The sequence below is a fragment of the Puma concolor genome, chromosome D4, assembly GCF_028749965.1.
Source record: "Puma concolor isolate L17-30 chromosome D4, mPumCon1.1.hap2, whole genome shotgun sequence".
NCBI classification, from domain to species: domain Eukaryota; kingdom Metazoa; phylum Chordata; class Mammalia; order Carnivora; family Felidae; genus Puma; species Puma concolor.
In genome coordinates this window covers 77495365-77520608 of record NC_141679.1, presented here as the reverse complement: position 1 = coordinate 77520608, position 25244 = coordinate 77495365, and the positions used below count along the sequence as shown (strand labels likewise).

The 25244-nt window shown below is 44.6% G+C and overlaps 1 protein-coding gene across 5 annotated transcripts in view; it reads left to right on the top strand.

Moving 5' to 3' along the window:
- Positions 1-25244, top strand: part of ASTN2 (astrotactin 2) — an 881464-nt gene that overhangs the window by 238874 nt on the left and 617346 nt on the right. For 2 of the 5 annotated variants that reach the window (XM_086683844.1, XM_086683842.1), the window contains exon 4: positions 23207-23359. The exons of 1 other annotated variant lie outside the window; for it this stretch is intronic. In XM_086683844.1, coding sequence (XP_086539970.1) covers positions 23207-23359 — 153 coding nt within the window. Of the gene's footprint in view, positions 1-18066; positions 18084-23206; positions 23360-25244 lie in introns of those variants that run through there. 2 more of the 5 variants (XM_086683846.1, XM_086683843.1) reach the window with 2 other exon arrangements.

Below are 25244 nucleotides of genomic sequence, written 5' to 3'. Positions count from 1 at the left end.
GCTCAACTGTGAGTCAGGGGTAACAGTGCCCACTTTCAGAGGTTGAAGTAAAGTGTTGAGTGTAATGTACTAAAATCATACAAGACATGTGACAAATGTTCAGCAAAATTACACACACTTCGTATGTGAGTGCAAATGCATATGGGAAGAGAGATGCAGAATAGGTAGGGCAGCAGAGGGGAGACGTTTTGAGGAGCCATGACCTCTCCGAGCTATTGCATGGCTACCACATGGGCAGTAGGAGTTAGTGAAGCCTAATGCTTGTCAGCATGGGCTCTGAAGCCAGACTGTGTGTTCTAGCACTTCCTGTGCTAGCCCTGTGACTTTGCGTGAGGAGTTAATTAACCTTCCTGAGCTGCAGTTTCTTCATCTGTGAAATGGCTGTAATAAGTTATTTAACTCATAGGATTACTGTGGGAAGTAAAAGACAATCCATATATGTGCTGAGCACCGTGCTAACACAAGAGAAGTCACCGAGTCAACCTTGGCCATCACCATTTGTCTTCCTGAATACCTGCTGAGAACCAGATGCGACATGGGGGAGGGGGGAGGCTCCCAGCAGAGTTTATGCAAGAGAGGTGAGGCATGTACCAGGACAATTTTACCAAAGCCTGACTCTGCACAGCAAAGACAGGAATCCCTGAGTTTTGTTCTTAGAGGAACCTGACTGCATCAGCCCAGACCTATGCCTCATAAAGATGTTTCATTAGCAGCTCAAATCCAGCCATGAATAACACACTTCAGGGCCCACTGGCTGCCTAGAGGGGGTGTGGGAGGGGGTGTAGGGAGACCAGGAGGCTGAAGATCTGTTTTGACTTGATGGTTATTGATCTTTCTCCAAACTTCATGCAACATTAGGCTGGATTCTGCCATGTGTTCATTAATGCCAGAGTGGAGGCTTCCTCCAGGCTCCTGTTCAGTTTTCATTTACACCCAGTGACAGCCTCACCAGGTGATGCCCTGGAGTGTGAATCCATAAAAACAATCAGTGACACAGGGCCAAAGGGTTCTTCAGCCAGCAAAGCACAGCTGAGAAGACTGGACTATACGCCCCCCTGCCTTCCTGTCCTGACCCTGGCTCACAGTCATTACCACTCTCCAGGACTCAGTTTGGCCATCTGTAAGCAATGATTTTGAAGGTTTCATGTACTTCTAAAAGGCGATACTTCTGAAACTGATTTTAAAAATCAGTGGCAACAATATCTTAGCTGGGAATATATTTTAGGACAGAACTTTATGTATTTAACTGGTTGTTTAGAAATCAAAAAAAAAAAAAAATCACTTAACCCACGAAGATCAGTGCTTTGAAACTCAGTGAAAGTGATAAGTCCCTACTAATTAATCCATCCATACATCCATTTATCTGACATGCACTCAGTGTCTCCTCTGTACCAGGAGAAGAAACAGTAGTAAATTATGCAAATATGGTTTATGACAGTGTGGAACTCCTCTTCAGTTGGGGAAGGTAGCAATCATGCATCATTGCAAATATGAGAAATATTACAAGAGCAAGGAGTCCAAGATAGGATGGGAATGTGCAGGAATGATCAATCCAGGTTTGAACTAAAGGAGGAGAATGCATAATATTTGGAACTATAAATTGCATACATTGATTGAATCATGGTATGGAGAATGGCTCATGAGTTGGGAGATAAACACCCAAGTCACATTGTGCCACTTCCCTAAGTCATTTTTGTCTGGATGTGTTGTGATGAGTCTGTTAAATTAAAAACAAAAAGAAAGCCCTTGTTGAATGGGAATAGCTGTATTAATGCAATACAATAGGAAATGTAGCAAAAATAATATTAGAAACTTGTAACCTAGTGTGTCATCCAAGATTAGCCCATAGGATATAGTCACAAAGCATCTTTAGTTTTCTGTTCTGTTACCCCTTGATATGTGTGTGTGTGTGTGTGTGTGTGTGTGTGTGTATTTTTTACCCCTTTATATTTGTATTAACATCTCCTCTGCCCCTGTAGAATAACAGAATGACGTTTCCGATCAGCATTAGGTCATGCAAAGTTTGACATTTACCTAATGTAGCAAAACAGTCTCAACTCAGGGATGCCCAGCATCATGTAATAAGTAACCCCTTGGTCTCCATTAAAAGGTGAGCCTCCCTCTCTAGCTCTGCTCTCCCGACTAAGGCTATAGTTACCTTGGCAGCTGAGGAAGGTAGGTAACACCTGATTTTTCTTTTCTGCTTGTCACCTCCCCTTATCTTTTAGCTATTGTTTCAAACCCCTCTGGGGCTGTGGGGTGGATGAAGAGGGAAGAAACACGACAGCATCAGGGAAGACCTAACTTGATGGCATTATGCCATAACTTGACTTCAAGGACAGTGAGCCTGGTAGAATGAATGCTGGCTCTTTGGAGGTGTTTTCATGATCTCCTCAAGGGGCCAGCCTCCATTCCTAAAGATCCCTCCACTGAGGTCCCTTAATGTGTCTGGATGCATCCCTGTTTCCCTGTGTTCATTCACTTATTCTGTGACTCTAAACATTTCCCCTGCTTCCCTCTGGTGAGGTTTGTTCACCCTTCCAGGCAGCTGTATTCCTCCTAACTTAACATAATTTTGGGAGTTACCACTTGTACAGCACTTGCAACGTGCTAAGCGTTTTTTCATTTAATCCGCATAATGGCCTGTGTTGGTACGATTATTATCCCTATTTTACAGATAAAGAACCAGAGCCTTAGAAAATTTAGTGAATTTCCTCAAGATCTCACAGCTGGAATGGGGGGTGTGGGGGCAGGATGTGAGCGCCCACACAGTCTAGCTTAGCATCCTTCTTTTAACAGCTATTTTGTATTTCAACCTCGTGCTGGTCTTCTCTGGCTCATCATCCTATCTGGGCCATAGAGAACATTCTGGTGGCACAGGCAGATCCCCACATAGGTGCCTCTGCTTAGCAGTCAGCAGAGCATCTGGCCAGCCCATTGCTCACCGCTTACATTTCCCTGGTGGGAACTGGACACCAGCTCACCGGGCAGGGACCACACGTGAAGGTCTCGGAGTAGTGCCGTGACAGCCCTTCTCATTAGGTGTCCTCAGGGGTGCCATCATTCCCTCCCTGGGTAGTAGGAGATGAAGCTCACAAGTGATGCCGTTTCCCAAGAAATCACCCACATATCCTTTTTTTGAATATCATTTGTCAAGCCCCTCACGGGGCTGAGGGGTTTACTAGTTCACTAACTGGTTCTTAACTACTCAGTTTTCATAGGATCTACTGAGTGATGTATCTCCAAACTCATTTTGATGTCTATGCATGTCACTTTGGTGGGGGGGGGGGGAGGGCTCAGCTAAAATTTCCATTTCTCATCCAGCTACAAAGTTAAATTACAGATTGTCTTTGAGCCTCTGTTTCTTCCTGTATGATATATGGTGATAATAAGTCTCCTATATATTATACATGGTTACTATATAGATGAACTAATATAACGAATCTGGAGTTGTTTAGATAAACCAAAAAGTTCTAAAGGACGTGTGGAACTTGTTTGGACAGTTGAAATGATTACCTATGCCTTTTCCTCCTCCTGTAAGTTTTCTCTTTTTGTTTCTCCTTTCTGGGGTTTTCCTCTCCCATCTCCCCATATGTGGTTCTAACATGGGCTTTAAGAACTAGTTCAAAAGGCTCTTGCTCCATGAAACATTCTCCAACTTTTAACCCGCAGCTCTTTGCTGTGCTTGTTACGAGGTTTAATTCTGCTTACTTTTATGAGAGCTATTTCTATATACCTTTCCCAAGAAAAACTACAAGAGACTGCTCATCATCCCCATTCCCTTTTTCCTCATCATCATTCCACTGTACCTCTCAGAAAACCTACCCCTTCTTTAGAGCACAGAACACTACCTATATTGGTATGGGGTGAGGTTTTTGTCTTCATGGATGGAGTTTTTATAAGCTGGGGTTCACATACTTGCATTTCATTTATTAAAAAAAAAAATCTTTATTTTGTGTCCACTGCATTCCAGTCAATGCCATAGGTGCTCGCATTATAACAGTTAACAAAATAGGCAATGTCTTTTCATTTATTTAACTTATATTTGGAAGAACAGATAATAAAAAACCAAATATGTAACATAAGGGCAGGTGTGATTGTTTAATGAAGAAAAGCAAAGCAGGACAAGGGGTAAAACATGAGGTTATATAGAAACTCTGTACATTTAAAACCTGTTACAGGCATCTCAGTAGCCCTTTTGTATGTATTTGTATGTATTACCATTGTTGATACAAATGAGGAAATCTCCAGGTCATGTGATTCATTACCCCTTCTGTGTCGCCATGGCCACATGTCTTTGACCTGACCCCCTACACTCTAGGAACTTAGACACTAAGTGGTATGGTTTTCATGGTATAGTGAAAATTGGAAGACATATAGGGTGTCATCACTTCAGTGACAGTTCAGAAAATATTCACCCTCCATCTGCCACTGTGAGTGGAGCGTACTTTCCTGTCCCGGTGATACTGGCCTTGGCCATCTCACTGACTTTGACCATTGACACATTAGCAAGTGTGACACAGACAAAAGCTTGAAATGTACTTACACAGTGGAGTTTCCTCCTCATGCCTACCTTCTCACATCTCTGTGGGAATATGCCCCAGAGAGCCTGCTGGTCCAGAGAGGATGACAGACTTATGAAATAGACCTGAAACCAACCTGCAGCTTGTAGCAAGCAAAGCCCAGTCTGAGCAACCTAACTAACCCTGACTTGACCCCCAGACACATGAATGAATACAATTTTGAATGAAACAAAAACATTTTTTTGGAGTGTTTCCTAATGGTAGTAACTAGCTAACACTAGAACCCGGGATTGCATTTCAGCTCGTCCATCTTAGTTCTTCACATTGGCCAACTTTCTTAACTCCTTACACTCTCAGCTTCTTCATCTGTAAAATGGATTTAATAAAAAAACAAACTTCATGGATTTCTGTTGATGGGGAGGTCAGATGATATGTAAGAAGCACCTGATCAATGCTCAGTAGTTTTTTTCTCTCAACATCTGAAAGCTTCGTGCATGTTTCCTGGTTGCCTACTAGAAATATGCAAGCAAGCTCAGCTCCCAGACGTGGACTCTGGCCAGGGTTTTTGGACTGCTCTGGCGTGCTCCTTGCTGACTTCACCAATCTTCATTCTTCTCTCTCAATAGTGGTTCCAACACTTTTTTTTGTGCTTGAGAAATTTCAATAAGTGTGTAGCACTAGTTGGATGGTCCATGCTGGTATTTGAGCTTCCAATATGTGTTTATAATTATGCTGTATTATCTTAATTACAATGATGTGAGGAAGGGAGTAGGGGGGAAGGATTTAAAAAGAAAACCGTTCAGAAAAATGCTCCGTGAAAAATAACCCACAGTTAGGGGATGACAGGCTTGTGATTGGGGTTGTAATTGGAAATGGCACTATTAATACAATACTTATTCATTCTATATAATAAAAAAAAATGGGCGCACTTTTTGCAATTATCCAATTCCAAATGAAATTAACATTCCGTGGCATTTCCCATAAATGGTTAGTTTGCACACATCGATGGAGACAATTAGCTTGGAAGTGAATGACGGCCGTGACTGGGGACAGGGTGAGATAGGGAGGGTCATGCCCGTCCAGAAGGACAAGAGTGAGAAAAGAGATTCAGACATTGTTGAAGATTGGAAAACCATGAAGATCAGAGCAGGCAATATATCTGGTATCCAGGAAAGGCAGTGAGATGCCAAGGATTAGACTTGCCAGGTGTAAGCCACAGACGTTCTGTGATAAGCTTATTGAACACGTGAGTGCAAATATTTGCACGAACTGAGTTTACTTAAGTTTTAAGTTCAGATGTCCACAAACCTCCTGCTCATTAAACTGGTACCCTCCTTGGCTGTCTGACTGAACCCGTAGTCCTCTAGAAACCCTAGAATCTGGGTCATGGTCTTGCCCAACAGTCTCTGCCCTTATGCCACTTACTCACTGGGGTTGATGGTCAGATGAAGAAATTTCTTCTTCTATGATTATATTTTTCTTTTCTGTAATGAATGTTTTGATCAAGTTTTGCAGGCAAGTTGATTATGGCAAGGAAAACCATCAGTGATTCTTTCATAATTGAAAAGGGGAACATTCAGATAAATTTAGATATATTGAGATGTAGTTACCTCTCAAATCATAATCAGATACCATTCCCAGGGGGAAAACCAGGATGCATTCATGACTTCTCTGTATCTCCTCCAATTTAGATATAAGTTCTATCGTTCCTGTCTATTCTAATGCCTATATATATATATATATATATATATATATATATACACACACACACATATATATACATATATATGTATACACATATACATATATATATATTTTCAAATATATATCTTGCTTTCTATGTCCTTTTTTTCATTTTTTTATTTAAAAAAATTTTTTTAACGTTTTATTTATTTTTGAGACAGAGAGAGACAGAGCATGAACGGGCAAGGGGCAGAGAGAGAGGGAGACACAGAATCGGAAACAGGCTCCAGGCTCTGAGCCATCAGCCCAGAGCCCGACGCGGGGCTCGAACTCACGGACCGCGAGATCGTGACCTGAGCTGAAGTCGGACGCTTAACCGACTGAGCCACCCAGGTGCCCCTATGTCCTTTGACATTGCCATAGTCAGTATCTGTATTTACTTTGGTCTGGACTTACACAGCCTCTTGTATAAACGCAGTCACTAAAATTCATCCAGTGTTAGTATCTTGACTCAACCAGTAACTAGTATTGCACCCTGAACACAATTTGAATTCTAAGCTTAAATTCTTCTACAAAGAGCAATTTATTGAAGTGCTTATGTCATATGGCTGTTCTGAGTATTAAATTGAAAAATTCAGGTTAAATGCTTAGCACAGTTACTGGCACATGCTGAGTGGCTCAATACATTTCAGCTCTTTTTATCATGATTATCATTATCCATTCTTTCCTCTCTTCCACACTGGCAATCACATTGATCTTTCTTAAGTACCTCTCTGACAATACCTTTCTTCTGATGAAAATCTTCCTATGTACCCATATATTTTAAACACCTGTATGTGTAATCTTCCCTGTTATACAGACTGCAGTTCAAGTCTTCAGCTTGGCATTCTGGCTTCTCTCTGATGTGTTTGTTCACAGCCCTCTTCTCACCTACTCTGCAGCATTGTCCCTCCAGGAACGCTGAACTCCAGCCGTTATAAGTGACTTGTCAGGTTTTGAACTGAAGATGACTTTGGAGTTTTGCATCTTTATATATTTGCCACTTTGGAAAACTCCCTCATCCTTGTTTGATCTACCACACCCAGCATCAAAAATGTGGCTTTAGTCCCTGTGATTGCAGGTGAATGCTGAAGTCAGCCAGACAGGTGGACTTTTCTCTGTACTTGGCTTTCTGGATATGGGAGCTCCATAGCTTCCTCTGGTCTTTTTTGTTTTTGTTTTTTATTTTGGTTGCTTGATTCATGAGGTAATTGAGGAAGTCTCTTTTATGTTTAGCCCAACTCAGTCCAGCTGTAATTTAGCTTCATCCTGGTGTAATTCACTGCATCATCAGGCTCTTTTGAGAACTGACTCTGAAATTTCACCTGGATGACTGACTTCCAGCAGGTTTCTCGCTGGCTTGGATCCATGTGTCTTTTTTCGTTCCCATCTGTAATTGCTAGAGATGTGCATGTTTCCCCTCCATTTTCCTCATCTGCATCCAAATACAGCTCAAGAGTAGATGCTCTGACCATGAAGAGAGGCAGGTGGGAGGTTAATGGGCTCCCTTCTTGTCAATGTCTTCTTTGCTCGGGCATCATTAACTTACTACAAACAGGTGGAGACTTGCCAATCTGCTGCACAGCTCACGACTTGCTACTGTAACTTAGCTATGCTCTACCTAGAACCAGACAATGGATGAATTGATTCTGAGCCCAGATGCATGGACAGGAGGGTTGGTGCCTGTGTGTGTGTTGGAGGGATAAAGAAAGGGATTTGGAGGTGGGGGGGGGGGCATCTTCCCGATCTTATGCATATGAGAATGAGCTGAACTTGAGTTTCTGCTAAGGCGAAGACAATTCATTGTAAGATTTTTTTCTTCCTCCATAATTATTGAAAATCATTTATAATAAAAATTAGAACCTCATGGTCTAAATTTACAGAATAATGGACTTTTAGGATTATCATTGATCTGGTCTGTCTTTTAGTTCATTGTTACTTAATATTTGAATCTCTTCTATATATATTTGGAATGTGGCACCTTTGATTACTTTCAGTGATATAGTGGGTTCCTAAGATAATAATATTACTATTATAGCTGTTACCGATACTATTATTCTTAAGATTATGGATCTTGGTACCAGACATATCTAAATTTGAATCCCATCCCTCCCACTTACCACCTGGCTTATCTTAGGCCAGTGGTTATCAACCAGGGATGATTTTTGCTCCTCCAGGGATATTGAACAATATCTGGAGGCACTTTCAGTTGTCACGACTTGAGGAGGGGACTACTAGCATCTAATTGGCAGAGGCCAGGGAGGCTGCTAAACATCCTATAATAATACATAGGACAGTCCTCACAATAGGGAATTATCCAGCCTCAAATGTAAGTAATGCTGAGGCTGAAAAACCTTGCTTTAGTCAAGAACCTGAATGTAGTCAAGGTCCATTTTCCCATCTGTTTAAAAAAAAAAAAAAAGGTAGAGAGTTTGCTTCACAGCATCATTGAAAATTAAATCTTGGACATCTTACCAGGGGCTTGGCCCAATGTAAGTATTAAAAAAATGACTCTTGTAATTATAACATCTAATAAGCATGTATCGTGGTGCATGGGACATAGCAACAGTGGTAAGAATAGCAAACAATAGTATTAGAAGCAGTATTAGTCCCGCAGTCCTTAAGATAACTGTAGCTCCTGTCTTAATGTTCTTCGTGATACCATTCCCAGCCTTCGTCTCAGACTCGCTTCTCACACCTGTCTTGTTCTACTTTGCTAATAATACTTTTTTTTTATTTTTAAAAAATGTTTCTTTGACAGAGGGAGAGAGAGAGAGAGCAAGTGGGGGAAAGGCAGAGAGAGGGGGATAGAGGATCTGAAGCAGGCTCCGCAGTGACAGCAGAGAACACAACACAGGGCTCAAACTCACGAACTGCGAGATCATGACCTGAACCAAAGTCAGATGCTTAACTGACTGAGCCACCTGGGAGCCCTTATGTTGCTAATATTTTTAATGTGACATTCAGATCTCAACACAGGCCCCTAGGTGTGGTCTGAGCAATGCATGTTGGAGCTGTTGCCTTCTGGGTCTAAGGCTTTATGTTTCTATTAATGTTGTTTTTGCAGTGGTCGCGTTACCGTTCCCTCACACTGAGATCTCTGATGCTCAAATTATTGAGTGGAAATGACATAAGTGAGGAGGGGAAGGAGGAACACCCAGCTGAATGTGTGTTTATGACATGTGCATTTTGGTGAGGACTCCAAAAAAACTGCTTGGACACTTACGGCTAACCCAGGCATGTTGGGTCCAGCTTCTGGAGGTTTAAATCAGGAGATGACTGATAAGAGCTAACAGGTGAGGAAGAAGAGGCAGACACTCAAGAGGAGAGAGATAGCACATGTGTATAATCCCAGAATACCCCTTATCAGAACAGCGGCAGGAGCATAGGATCCCTTCCAGGGCTCTCAGAACCCACAGTGTTGCCACTACAGGATCTTGGTTTGAAGGTTCTGTCACAGCCTCTCTCTCTGTCTCTCTGTCTGTCTCTGTCTCTCTCCCTTCCTCCCTCCCTCTCCCTCTCTCTCTCTCTTTTTTTTTTTATCACATTTCTCTACCTCATTGTGCACATTGAACAAAATGAGAGCATTCCTCAAGACCCATCTGCCCGTGCACGCAGCCTCCCTGTGCAAATGGCTCCCTAGGATGGATCTCTATTATTTCACCAAAAAACATCAGAGGAGGAATTTGTTCTGCTCTGCTAAAGACATGATTTCCAGTTCTTTCTACTGCCTTAGCTTAGTTTTTTGACTGCTCCCTGGGAAAAGGATGGAGGAAAAAAAGGAGGTATCCATAATACTTAGCTGAGCTAGTTTAACCAGGACTGAATAAGGAAAGAAGAAGATAATTCAAGATCATCTAACCATGGAATAAAACTAATTCCTCAGATACATGTGTGAGCCCAGATCCACTCAGCAGCTCCCGTAGGTGCTTGGGATAGCTTCAAGCATGCCACAGCCTAGTCCCTCTTTTGTTCCCTCCACATCCTTCTCCTGTTCCTTCTGCTGTCTGCATCATTTCAGTAGTGATTAAAACCACAGGAATCAGACCAGCCTGGGCCCCAGATCAAGCTGTGTCCCCATAGGGTGATACTAATGTCACCTGTTCCCCAAGCTTGTGGCGAGTGGGATATGAGCTCATGGTGCCTGGCATAAACACTCAACAAGTCAACAAATACGAGTGGTATCACTAGTGTGCTTATGGAAACCTTTCCTGTGGGCCTCCTCAACCCCATGAAATAGATCAAGAACACCTGAGGATCAAAGAGGCAAGGTCACTGAACTCAAGGGTGATGTATGCTAGTAGGCAGATCTGGGATTCGAACCTCAGTGTTTCTGCCATGTTGCTTTGTCTCACTTCTTTGTATGGACGTTGGCGGTATGATTAAGGATGTGAAAAAACAATTTAGAAGCCCAGTCTTTGTTAAGCTATAGCGAAATGGCAATATTACAAACTGTATAGAGGCTCAGCTTATCACATGCTATAACATGCATTTCACAGAAATGTTTATTTCTTGAGGCTCAGCGAGGCTGGATGAGGTATCCAACGTCACACAGCAGCTGAGATGGAACTGGAGATTGGGTCTTCTCCCAGATCTGCTGAGTTTTCGATTTGGGATTTTCTGCTCTCCCCTCCTACCGGTGTTGCTGTCTGGTTTTCTCCTTTCGTTTTCGTGTGGTGGTAGCCTGTAATCATGAATAATAAAGCAAGCCTGCTCTCACTGTCATGGAGGAATGGGAAATTGAAATTATAAGTCATTAAATGGAAAATCCCGAGCTTTATAGTAACGCCAACTCAGCCTCAATCCATTACTGCCTATATATTTAGCCAGTCTATTTTTAAGAGTTTAATATTGAGAAATAGGACATATTTATAATGCAGCTGCATTAATTTTACTCCAAAATTCCTGCCATTTGCTATAGTTGACTTACGTGTGTTTAAATTTATAACCACCCTTTTGCACTGGGAAGATAGGCCCTTAGTTTAAAGTAAGATGGGTGGTAAGTCTGCCAGTTGAAGTAGTAAGATTGTACAAATTCCATATTCTGCTCCCTGGTAAGCCCCCTCCCCCACCATAGCGTGGCTTAGTGATGGACTTATGTCACAATGTGTATCTTTCATTCAGTGCCCAGTCATACGCACCTTGAAACCTTTGTTCATTCATTCACCAAGCATAGCCCACCCCTGCAGCCTCTGAACAGATGCGTTAATAGTCTTTATGTCACCACAGAGGCACAGCTCCGTTTTGGGTCATTGTTATTTCTTAGATGTTCTTCATAATTGCTATTAATAGGGACTAAAGGGAAGCTGGCTAATGGGTTACTTTCATCAACTCCAGTGTGCAAGCCAGTTCATTAAATCACGTTTATTGGTCGCCTTCCAAAACAATCCATGGAGTAGTATTTAAAGATATTTGTCCAGCGCTGCTGCTCAGAGGTTATATGACATTTGAAAAATTAATTAACCTTGGTGTGCCTCACTCACCCATTTGTAAGATGAAAATAATAATACGTATCTCGACAGGTTGTATACCAGTCAGTCAGGCCACAATAGTGCGGCATAACAACCAGCTACAAAATCTCAGTGGCATCATATGATAAACATCAGTTTGTCATGTGTCTGAGGATTGAGTGGAATGTTCTTCTCATCTTAGGTTTGCTCATCATCTGCAGAGTGGCTGGAGTCAGTGACTGGGCTCTAAGAGTAGGGTGACTCTGTTCCTTGCTGCAGAGGTGTGAATCTACGGTGTGTCATTCATCCTGTGTGCACCAGCAGCCTAGCTGGGACACGTCTTCCTCATGGTGCTGGCAGGTGTAACCATGTGAGCAGAAGTCTGTGGTACCTCGTGAAGCCTATGCTCACAACCGACATACGCTGACTTTTACCCAAATACCATTGGCCAAAACAAGTCACACAGACAAGAGCAAATCAAAGAGCAATGAAGTGCATTCCATATGTAATGAGGCTCTAGCAAGGGTGCCAGCAGGGTGGGGGAGGCAGAGTGAAGAGACAAGGCTAATAACTCCATGCACCACAGCCATTATGAGAAATACATTAAATCATGGCTATGTTTACCTTAAAACTTATCACGTTGTAAATACTCCATAAATGGTTAATATTATTATTACTGCTATCAATGATTACATGACTAATGAGATTTCCTTGAAAATTGGAATGGCAAGGGGCGCCTGGGTGGCGCAGTCGGTTAAGCGTCCGACTTCAGCCAGGTCACGATCTCGCGGTCCGTGAGTTCGAGCCCCGCGTCGGGCTCTGGGCTGATGGCTCAGAGCCTGGAGCCTGTTTCCGATTCTGTGTCTCCCTCTCTCTCTGCCCCTCCCCCGTTCATGCTCTGTCTCTCTCTGTCCCAATAATAAATAAACGTTGAAAAAAAAAAAAAGAAAATTGGAATGGCATATTTAAGTGAACGTTGGTATTAGATCAACCAGAGAAGTCTAAGCTAACTCTCTGGTGGAAAATGTGAAACCGAGAAAAGATAAAGTTTCTGGGGAGGAAGGGAGGAGGGGTCCAAGGGTGGGCATCTCCCCTCTCTGCTGCCAGAAAACAGCTTCCTCTGGCTCATGATGATGGAGCTAGATCTTTGTCAGCAACACATATGTTTGAGGCCTGGTAATTCCTAGAAGTAAGAGCATGAACTTGAAAAGCATGGCAAAGCAAGGCAGGAGGGTAGACAGAGGGCCATGAGCAAAAGTTTTGGATCCAGGATTTGTGTTACAGCCATATCCAGGTCCCAGATTATGGCTACATCTCTGGGGTAACCATGATGGGATTGGCTGAAGTAGAGTGGAGATGAAACCCATGAACTCTACAGGAGCCAGAGATGATAGTAAAATTTATACTTGGGGGGACAACAGGGAGTCAGAGTCCATAGTCCTTAGTCAAAGGTGATGAGTTACCCAAAAAGGAAGGGAAGGACTCAGCATGCATTAGGCTTTGACTCGGTGCAAGGCCTTCTGCAAGCTTATCTCACTTAAGCCGGCTAACAATAATGGTAATAAAGGCCATACTTTGCTGAGTGCTTAATCCGTTTTGGGTACTGAGCTAAGCACTTTGCATATGTCGTTGCATTGAATTTTAACCAGCAAAACCCCACAAAACCCCATACTTCTGCAGGGAGATTTATGCTCAGGGTTTTACAGGCCAAGAACTGGGTCTTAGGGCAGTGTAAGAAACACACCCAACACCTAAAGCCACATCGTGCATAAAGAGAGAATGGCGGTTACACCCAAGTCTGTCAGATTCCAGGACATGCATGCCCTGTACCCAGAGCATCTGAGGCAACAGGAATAGGCACAGGAAAGGGTGGTGGGGCTGGAGGGCAGGGCTTTCTAAATAGGTGGGCTTTTTGATCTACGGTTTGGGAAAGGAGGTAGGAGTATAGCAAGAGACACCCTTCTTCCCAGCTGCAGATGGATGTTCTCGGTAATAAAATCATCCCCCACTTTAAGCTCAAGAAGCACCAAACCAAGTGGAGCTTTCTCTACAATCCTTGCCCCTGTCGCCTGCTGATGGCACTCCTTATATAGCCCTCTTTACCTGGCCCTGAATTCCTTAAGGCTCAGGCGAGTTGGCATCGACTCCAGGAATTTCCCACAGCCTTTGTACTTGCAAAAAGAATGGGAGAGCATGTTCTCAGTGTTCTGGTCACACCTCTCTGGGCATTTAGCACCCTCTATCCTCATGACACTGTTTTAAAGGAGGGGTGATCTTCAGTCCATCACTGTGTCCCCAGTGCCCACTTCTGGATACAGCACCCAGTGATGGTGTTGGCTGAAGAATTCCATTTGTACAATGTAAGTGGCCCTCCATTCCCAGGACATGCAGACCCCCCCATACTTGGCCTTCCTGTGCAGTTACAGAAAGGATGAATCTGGAAGAGGAATCTGGCTAGCTCCTGTGAATCCTAGCAGATTCTGGACTTGAATATGCCCCATAGGTTTGGGCAGAAGATCCCCATTTGCTATGACTGATGTGCTTAAGATCTTTTTGGCAATAAAAACAACAGTATTAACTCTCATTTTTTAAATGCTTCCTCTGCATCAGGCACTGTGATAAGCATTTTAGCATCTCATTTAATCCAAAAAACAGCTTTATGAATTTGGAATCGCAAACCTCAGCTTAACACTTGGGGAAGCTGAGACTTTGGGTGGTTAAATGATTTGCCCATATCTCACAGCTGGTGGGAAATGGGGCTTATTATTCCAAACAGCAGCTGATTCCAAAGCCTTTCCGTAGCCACACCTTGCTGTCCAGGTGGTAAACAAGTGACCAAGAAGGTGTTGACCCTACCTATCCAGTTACTTGACCCTTTCCCTCTTGAACACGACTTGTTTGTCTGTTGATTCAACTCCAGCCCAAACTTTGGAAACCTCTTTTGCTTCTCCGGGCTCTATAAAATAGGAGATTGTAAGGATAACATTACTGAGAGATAAGAAGACTTTGTGAATTCAAGAGTAGTGTTCTTGCGGTTACCGTATTATTTTAGTGAAAGCACAATTTCATTTACATTTAGAATACAGGGCCACGGAGCTGGAAAGAATCTTAGAGACCATCTGTGTCCTGGCTAGGAGGCCATGGAACCAGCTCCAGAGAATCTGGAAAGTATTGTGTTGTTAACAGAGGGAAAGATCACTAATTCTAATTCCGTCATTCAAACTTGATACAGTTCTCCAGCAGAAATTATGACCACCCTACAAGTCTGCAGTATTAGCTGACAGGCCCAAGATCCTGTATGTAAGAAAAGGCTGTTCCCAAGTTTTCCAATTTATATTTGCTGCTGTGTGTTCATTTGTCTTGCCTGTAGGCGCTTGCTTGAAGATAAGCTGTAGCAGGCATCAAAGGTTTCAGAAAATGTGTGTGAGAAATAAGCTAAAACGTGAGAAAATTCTATCCATCAACTTTTTATCCCTGAGAATTTGGAAGGGGTGGCCATTTAGAAAAAAAGCATATATGGGTTTTACATTTGTTCTGGAAGCAGAGTATTGTCATCTGGCTAAGGAATGCTGACTGTTATTAATTTTTGTTTTTTCTTTTCATGAAGAGGGTGGCTCCTACATGAGATGTAATGTTGGATTCAGTGATTGGACTCTCGCAACTTCCAAATTTGATGGCTTTTTCTATTTATAACAGGTCTTCCCAGCTGGCGTGTGCTTTAAAACTAGGATGTCTTCTTTTATTACCGTCCCCCCAAATCCTGGCATCTAGATGTGCTCAGTTTAAAGCCTGGAGACACAAGTGAGGTCTGTATTTGTCAGGGTTGCCCAGAGAAACAGAATTAATAGGAGGGCTTTCTGTATCACTTATTGATTATATATATTTTCTATCTCTCCAGCTGTCTACCTCTTTCTGTCTCTATCAGCATCTATCTAGAGGTTTGTTTGGTCGTTTATTTGTTTATTTGTTTTAAGAAAATGATTCCTGTGATTCTGGAGGCTGACAAGTCCCAAATCATTAGGGGAGACCATTAGGCTAAAGATGCAGGGAGCATTTAATGTTGTAGCTCGAGTCTGAAGATAGTTTGCTGGCAGAATTTTTTGTCCCTTGGGGGAGGTCAGTCTTTTTACTTATTTTTTTAATGTTTATTTATTCATTTTGAGAGAGAGAGAGAGAGAGAGAGAGAGAGAGTGAGTATGAGAGAGCAGGGAAGAGAGAGAGAGAGAGAGAGAGGGAGATAATCCCAAGAGGCTCTGCACTGACAGTACAGAGCCCAACAATGGGACTCGATCTTATAACTGTGAGATCATGACCTGAGTCAATATCAAGAGTCAGACACTTAACTGACTGAGCCACCCAGGTGCCCTAGTCTTTCTTCTTTTAAGGCCTTCAACTATTTGCCTTGCTCAAAGTCTGCTATGTTAAATGTTAATCTTATCTTTAAAAATTGTTCACAGAAATATCTAGAATAATGCTTGACCAACTATCTAGATACCATGGTCTAGACAATTTTATACATAAAATTGAACATCACTACATCTGAGGTTAAAGTTATCTTAGAATTTGGGGAATCGGAGAAGAGTACTGGAAACAGGAGACCTTAGAGTTGGACTTTGGTCTTCTGTGGACTTGTATTGTAACTTTGTCTCTTAGTGCCTTTGTTTCCACATCTAAATAGAAGAGGAACTATACTGGGGTGCCTGGGTGGCTCATTCTGTTGAGGGTCTGATTTCGGCTCAGGTCATGATCTCACGGTTCGTGAGTTCAAGCCCTGCATCAGGCTTGCTGCTATTGGCACATAGCCTGTTTTGGATCTTCTGTCTCCCTGTCTCTGTTCCCCTCTCCCGCTGTCTGCCTGCCTCTCTCTCTCTCTCTCTCTCTCTCTCTCTCTCTCTCTCTCTCAAAAATGAATAAATATTTTTTTAAAAAGAAGGAACTATGTATTTTCTAAACGAATTATCTTTAAAATTTTTTTCAATGTTTATTTATTTTTAAGAGACAGAGAGACAGAGCGTGAGTAGGGAAGGGGCAGAGAGAGAGAGGGAGACACAGAATCCAAAGCAGGTTCCTGGCTCTGAGCTGTCAGCATAGAACCTGACATGGGTCTCTCACCCACAAACCGTGAGATCATGACCTGAGCCAAAGTCAGATGCCCAACTGACTGAGCCACCCAGGCGACCCTAAATGAATTTTCAAAGTGGGTATTTTATAATGCAGATGATTTTCAAAACGAATGAATGAACAAATGAATGAATGGATGGATGGATGGATGGATGGATGGATGGATGAATTGACCGACTAGTCGGGAAGCCAAAGGGTGAACAGTAGGAAGTTTGGTGATGACTGCTCTTTCTTGAGCACTTACTATGTTCTAGGAGCTCTGTTAGACAATTTATGTACATACTTCCATTCTGTCGCCCCACAGCCCTACAGACAGTTACAAAGGAAGAAACTGAGCACCACTGTCAAGGAGAAGAGAGTAACTCAAGCTCACACAATGGCAAAGTTGACATTGGAACCTGAGTGACTTTTTCACTCACAGTAGTCAGTATGGTCAGTTAATATCCACCTGTGGCTTGGTTCTCTGAACTTAGGTTCTGTAGTGAGATGAAGCTGAGAAAATGGGGCACGAGTTGAGCCTGAGCCTAGGACCTCCAGGCTGGACAGTCTTGGCCATCAACACTGAGCAAGATTCCTCTGGCATCACTGCTCACTCTCCAATCAGGTTGAGCTCCTGACTCCAGACAAGGCCGGGTGCTTGGGGCTCCTTGCCTGGATGGTCGAAGAGGGGCTGGCCTGTCAGAGTCACTTTCCAGGCCCTGAGAAGTAACCTCCAAACCCCAAGACTGGGCTATCCATTTCCATCCACCAACAAACCTGAAAGAATCTGTGTAGGTGAGTGCAGTGGATGGAGCTAGGGTCATCAGTGTCACTGTAACCTGGGTCTGAATCCCAGCTTTGCCACTCCTAAGCTGTGTGACCCTAGGAGGTTACTTAACTTCTCTGAGTCTCAGTTTCCTCATTTTGAAACACCAGCTAATGATCCTTACCTTTCAAGCTTGTTAGGAAGAATAAAGGAGGAAATTACAAGGAGATGCCAGGCTCTTTGGCCTGGCAAAGAGTTGGTATTCAAGCATTGTGAATTTTCTTCCTACACAGGCTAGATGAGTCTAGAAAAATTAAAGAGGGTGACGAAAGTGAAACAGGAACCTATATAAGTGTTGGTCATAGGGCATCCCAGGCTGTGTGGGGGAGGCTCTGAATGCAGATGGTGGGGTTCTAGGGTGGACACAGCATGTGGTGCCTGGAGTGCAGGGCGGAGGACCAGGCTGCCGCTTGCCTGGAAACTGGTATCTGGAAACTGTATGCCTTTGCAAAGGCCCTCAAGGTTTGCCCTGTCTTGCACCTCTCCTTCCCCTTCTCCTGCCTCCTCTTCCCCTCCCCTGGCCTTGCCACTCCTCCCCCCCACCCCTGCCTTCCTGTTCCCTGTGTATTATTTTCCTGCTCTCTCTCCTCCCCTTCCACTCTTCTCTGCCTCCTCCTTTTTGCCCCCTGCCTTTACTGCTGAGCACACTTTTCCTTTCCATTCTTGTTTTCTCTTTTCCTCCCTCCTCCCCTTTCTCTCTTCCCTTCTCTCTGTCTCGGGGGCCGGGGGGGGGGGGCTCTCCTCAGGCGCCAGCGGTCTATACCCATTAAACTTGACAGTCTCGCACATGGTAGAAAGAGATGGCTTCCCCCTGCCCCCTCCTTTCCTGGGCTCGCCGCGATGCTCAGATCAAGCACCATCTGTTGCATTCATCCAGGCAACGGGTGAGCATTTTGCTGCTCTAGGGAGGCAGAGCTCAGCGGGTACCAGGAGGTAGCGTGGCTTGTTTGGACAACGTGATATATGGATATTGATAGAACTACTGAAAGGGATCAGAGGGTTGGGGGTGGGGGAGAGCGGGAGGCAGGATGCGATAGCCCACGGAGGGGCTTGTACAGGCACTTCCCCTGTAAGTCTGGGCTCCCGGCACTGCCGCCCCAGCAAGAACAGCCAAACAGATGGATGAGATTTGCTACAGTCCCGATCAGAAACCCTTGCAGCTCAGAGGAGCAAACCTTCCCTCCCCGTGTCTGCCTCTCCTTCTAGCCAGTCCAGTCTGTGTCCATTTAGGAGAAAAGAAAGCAGAAATAGCAGGATGAGAAGAGGCTGATCTTTAGGATTGGTGAATGTCAGAAGCATGACAGAAAGGGATGCTGTATCAGTCAAGGTCTCAGCTGGACAAAGAAGGCACCTTCAAATGAGACTTTAAGGAGAAACTCAACGAAGCGATTATTTATGGAGGCGTAGGCAGAGTGAAGAGAATCAGCATGAAGGTATGGAGGAACCAGGGACAGGAAATATCAGGAAGCCACTACTAACTCCTTGAACTGAAAGGACAGGGAGAAGAAATGGTTTTCCTGGAGCCTGTGAGGATGGGATCTGTAGACAGGGGCCCCTAGCAGAAGCTGTAATTGTCTAGTGTCCCAGACTCTCAGGAATAGGGTACAGAGACCAGAAAGGAGCAAGGGAAGACCTACTTCCAAATTCTTGCCTCCGGCCTCCTACATCCCACTGGGCAAAGCTAACTGATAGCCAAACAACAAGGAGCAGAGATGTGGTGCATAGAAGGTCTGCCTCCAGAACGTGGGGCGGGGCAGCATGAACCTGGGGTGGCAAGGGATCAGGGGGAGCAAATGGAGAACAGCCAGTACAGAGCAGGAATGAACACATGTTCCATTGTTTGCACTGTGCCGGAAGCTCATGTTCTCAACCACTACACATAGTGCTTCTGCACTTTAACAAGGAGTACATGTGTGGGGTCTCCATGGAGTCTAGTTCTCTCTTGTGAGTGTGAGACACGCATAACCTGCCATCTACTCAGCACCTCTACCTAGACGTCTGGAAGACACCATGTGTTCGTATCTCAGACCCAACTCGTGTTTTCAGTCCTCTGGAACGTGTGCTCTTCCAGGGCTCTCGTGGAGAGGTGCCTTCAGGTGACCATCATCTTGTGTGTGGACTGCTGCACAACTGCACCATTTGCTTGGTTGGTCTCCTCGCTTCCATTTCTGCCCCTCTCTCCATAAATTCTGCTCTGTGCTGCTGGAACGATCTTCCCTAAATGAAAATCTGATCAAGTCACTCTTCCGTCTGAAACCGTCCGCGGGTTCTGTCCTTGATAAGCTCCAGAAGGGTTAGGGTTGGTGTTGGGGTTAGGACTTCTGCCTCGCCAGCATGATCTCTTGCCGGTTGTTTTCAGTGTTTCAGGCCCAGTGAGTGGTGGAGCAGCCCCTTTCGTATTTCTTCTCCTCAAAGGGCTCTTTGGATTCTTCCCCCGACTCGTGTTCTTATCACCCACTGCTTCCTTCCTTCCTCATCACTTGATTCACTCATACTCTTTTCAGACCTTAGTCCCACTACGCATTTCTTGAAGTTAGTGTCCATGATGTGCCTAAACTAGGTCATATTCCACTAATAGAGCTTCTTATATCCTCTTTTATCTCTCATTTGTGCTATATATCACTTATAAAATTTTACATGTAGATGTCAGTCATTTCATTAATCTTGGTCTATCTTGTCTATATGGTGAGAATTAGGAGGGTTTTGGTGGTCTTTTCATCATTGTACCTTGTTCTGGACGGCACACTTGTGTCCCCCTCCCCCCCCCCCCCCAGAGTCCTATATTGAAGCCTTAACCTCGATGTGATCGTGGGTTGTCTACTTGGACTGACATAACAACATACTGTAGACTGGGGGGCTTAAACAATAGACATTCATGTTCTCATAGCTCTGGAGGCTGCAAGTCCAAGATCAAGACAGCAGCACAGTTGAGTTGTGGCTTGCAGATGGCTTCCTTCTCACTGTGTACCCACATGGCCTTTCCTCAGTGTACGTGTATATTAGGAGAGCAAGAGGAGAGAGAGTGATTTCTTCCTCTTCTTACAAAGACACCAATCCTATTGGATTAGGATCTCACCCTTATGGCCTCCTTTAACTTTAATTACCTATTAGAAACCCTGTCTCCAAATATAGTCACAATGGGGCTTACGGCTTCCACATATGAGATTTGGAAGGACACAGTAAAATCCACAGCAGACTGTATTTGGAGTAGATCTTTAAGAGGTCATTAAAATTAAATGAGATCATAAAGGTGGGCCCTAATTGGATAGGACTGTGGTGTTAGAAGAAGAGGAAGAGATCTCTCTCTTCCCCTCCCTCTTTCTCTCTGTCTCTGCATCTCTGCCTCTGGTTCTCTCTCCCTACCATGTACACAGGGAGAGTGTGACAGTCTGTGAGCCAAGAAGGGAGACCTCACTAGAACACAACAATGCTGGCATCCTGGTCTCAGCCTTCCAACCTCCAGAACTGTAGAACATAAATTTCTGTTAAGTAGCCCAATATATGACTTTTGTTATGATGGCCTGAGCTAAAACAACATTTCCTGTACTTGTCTCAGATACATTATGGTTTTTCTGAAAACAGTGTTGAATGGATGAATGAACGGACAGGAAGATGAATGAAGGCATGGGTGTTGGCGCACATGTATGGGTCTCTGGATTCCAGACTATAGCTTGCTCTAAACTCTTGACCACAGTATAGCCGAACCCTTACAATATGGGGCCAATCACTCTCATCTCTGGGTTAAAAGACTGGGCTTGGCAGTGATTCTCAGAATTTGGAGGGTAGCCTCTTGCTGGAGGGCTGTGCATCACAGGCTTGGGTAGGGAGTCCCATGTCTGGGATCTCCCTCGTGGTTTATCTTTAAGTATACTCAGTTTAGAGAACCTTGCCAGAGAGCAAGACAGGCAGGTGAGAAAGTTATAATGCCTTCATGTTCTATCTGTATTGTCAACTGTCTTTTCCTTAGCAAACATAGATGCTCTCCTGTGTCATCAAAGACAGAGCTTCTCGCAGAGCCCAGTGCCCAAAACAGCCATCTGGGTATGAGCTACACCCCAGATGCATCCGTCTAAGCTGATAACCTTACCTGGGAAAACAGGAGCTCCTTAGAAATGGGCATTGGTATGTTCAGAAGCCCTCTTTGTCCAGTCCGGTGAAACCCCTTCAAAGAAGCATGAATCTTTTGTGTGTACCATTTCCTGGCCTCAGACAGCAGGTAGCTTAAACCGAAGAAACGTCCTTGCCTCTAGAGACATAGATGGAGGGAGGGCTGAGCTTGAAGATTTCAAAGTTAGGACTCTCTTTGGGAATGTCTCAGAACAAAGGCAGTGAGGCCATTTAGACAATTTCCTTTGCCTCTTTCCTGTTTCCTCTCCTTGCCTTTTATGTTGCTTCTGTCCTTCCTTCTTGAGCTTTTCTGCCTTTTTTTTTTCCTCTTTTATCTTCCACCTTTTTCTCGGTGCCCTTCTGACCTCACTCTCACCATTCTCTGGAACTTTCTACCTTTCTCAATTTTGCAATTTTATAGAAATGAGGCTACTAACTCCATCGAGGGTATTGATAAAAATGGAACATTGGGCTGGGAGTTAGAAGACTTGACTTTATCACTTGCTAGCTTGGAGTGTTATATGCCTTGTTCGGGGAGGGGGGCCTCGTTTTCCCTAAGTTGGTATATTGTACCAAGTGATCTCCGTATCACAGTACTATAGTTTTATGTCCTCAAATGTTGTTTGACCCATGGGCTCCCATCTTCCTTCACTGCCACTGTTCTGTTCAGGCCACCATGGCATCTGGCTGGCTACCATACCGCTGCACTGGCCTCTCTCTCTACCTCTACATGCGTTTGCCATCCTCTCATTAGGAACTATCGTCAAAGGGACTTATTTTGAACATACCAGTCTTCTGTTTAAAACCTTTCGGGGAATAACTTCTGCCATTAGGATGCAATCCGAGCTCCTTGATGTGACTGACAGTGACCTTACCTCTCTGGCCTCATCTTCTCTTTGCACGCTCCCTTGGAGCCACATTGAACTGTCACTTGCTCAAGCACCATGCTCTTTCTGGCTTTGGATCCTTGCACATGCCTCTCCTCCTACCCAGGCAATCTTTCTTATCCTAAATCTCTTTAGTAACCCTACCCTGATTCTACCCTCTTTGCTAATTATTACTCATTCTTAAGGTGTCTGTATATATAGTGTCTCTTTCAGGAAGCCTGCCTTGATTCCCGATGGATGACAGGACCCTTCTTGGTGCTCCTCTAGCATTCTGTACTGTCCTATCGCAAAAGTATTGCAGTTTTGGGAATGCCTGGCTATGTGTCCTCCCAAGCTATGAATTCCTTGAATCATGGATTGTGTCTGACTTTTCACCACCATATCTCAAGGGCTGGGGGGGATGCCTGCATCATGGTGTATGTTGAATGCACAAGTGAGGAGGCCAACAGATACATCTATACTGGCACCTGTGGCTTCTCCATCATTATGGGTCAGGGAGGGAGCTCCAGGGACTCAGGGTGGCCAGGCCCAGTCCTCCAGGGGCCAGGGGTGGGCCGAGCCCTAACCTCAGCCCCATTGCCCACCCTGTAGCAGCAGCTGAGGCGACGCAGGAGACAGTGGAGTCCCTGATGCAGAAGTTCAAGGAGAGTTTCCGCGCTAACACGCCCATCGAGATCGGTCAGCTGCAGCCAGCCCCACGCAGGGCCTCAGCAGGGAGGCGGAAGCGGAGGAGCAAGTCTCGAGGTAGGCCCTTCCAGCACCTCTTGCCAGGGTGTCAGCGGGCTGTCCCCGGGTTCTGCGGGTCCAGGAAGAGCTGTGCCCCCTTCCCTTGCTTCCCTGGACTCATAGAATCATGCCACCTTCTCCCCGATCAGTCATCTCAGCAGAGGCTTGAAGGCAGCAGACCTGTGCCCCTGGGGGTGGAGCCAGTGTCTCTTAGCTCCGGCTGCCTCCTCGGAGATGGGAATGGACCAGCCATCTTTTGTACAGGCTGAGAAGACTAGCAACAGTCTATGGAAAGTGCCTAACAGGGGACCTGACGAGCACAGCCGATGCTCTTTAAATTGTAGCTGGTGTCACTTTGGAGGGCGCTAGGGAGGCAGATGTTCTCGTGGAAGGCAGTCCTCAAGCTTGGGTCCCAGAATGGGTTTTGGAGTCACTCTTGAAAATAGTATAGTATCATGGTCAGGCGTAGGAGCGCTGTAAACCAGACAGAATCAAAATGAAGTTTTGGCTCTGCTGTTAACTAATCACGTCACCTTGGGCAGGTGGCTCTGTTTCTCCAAGCCCCTCTTATCACAGGGTTGTTATGCTTTCTTAGCGTAGCACCCAGCCCAGCATGCAAGAAAAAGTAGATCTTTCCCTCCTCCTCCTCCTCCTTTCCCCATTCTCTCCTCCTCCTCTTCTTCCTGCTCTTCCTCCTCCTTCTCATCATCATCATCACCGTCACCATCACCTTTTTCTTTCTCTGGTCATCTCTGTGACTTTATAAATGGGATGAACCCCCTTATCATTGCCTGACATCCAAACTTCTTCCCTTAAGTCCACTCCATAACCTCCAGCTCCTCTCTGATTCTGGTCTCTCACATCTCTAGTTCCTGTGAACATGGTTCTGATGATGTCACTCTTCTCCCAGAGCTCCATTGGATGTCTGGTGCCCTCGGGAGTGTACAGGCTTGTGAAGGTGACATTCAGGGCCACTGCAGAGCTCTTGTCTCTCTGCTGTCTCACCTAAATCTGTGGGTTCCACTTCCATGTTCCTTTCCATGGCATTCTCTCTGTCTGAAATGACCTAACTGGACCCTATAAGCAATTGTTGTCATTTATTGATACTTACTCCAGGCAGCAGGCTAAGTACTAAATGCCTCTTATTTGATTCTCACCAATCTTGTGAAGGAGATACAGGGTGATTCCCATTTTACAGATGACATCCCCAAGGCACAGGAAGCTACAGTAACTTGCCCAAAGGGATGCCCTAGTAAAGGAAGAGCCAGGAAGAAATAACCTAGCTGGGTTACAAACTTTTTAACTAAACCATTGTGTTTTATTTTATTTTATTTTATTCTATTTTATTTTGAGAGACAGAAAGAGAGAGAATGGGGGAGAGGGGCAGAGGGAGAGAGAGAAAAAATCTTAAGCAGGCTCCACGTTCAACGCTGAGCTTGATTCCACAACCCTGGGATCACGACCTGAGCTGAAATCAAGAGTCGGACACTCAGGGTGCCTGGGTGGCTCAGTCGGTTAAGCGTCCAACTTTGGCTCAGGTCATGATCTCAGAGTTCGTGGGTTTGAGCCCCGCGTCGGGCTCTGTGCTGACAGCTCAGGTCCTGGAGCCTGTTTCGGTTTCTGTGTCTTCCTCTCTTTCTGCCCCTCCCCGGCTCACACTCTATCTGTCTGTCTCTCTCTCTCTCTCTCTCTCTGCGAAATAAATAAACATTAAAAAAATTAAAAAAAAAAAAAAAAAGAGTCGGACACTCAACTAACTGAGCCACCCAGGCGCTCCTAAACCACTGTGCTCTGAGCTAGTGAGGTCCTGCCTGTTTTCCCAAACTTAGCTTGCATGGCACTCTGTGAAGGTATCACTGCCTGTTAGTCAGAATTCACTCTGAATTCTTACATGTGTGTGTTC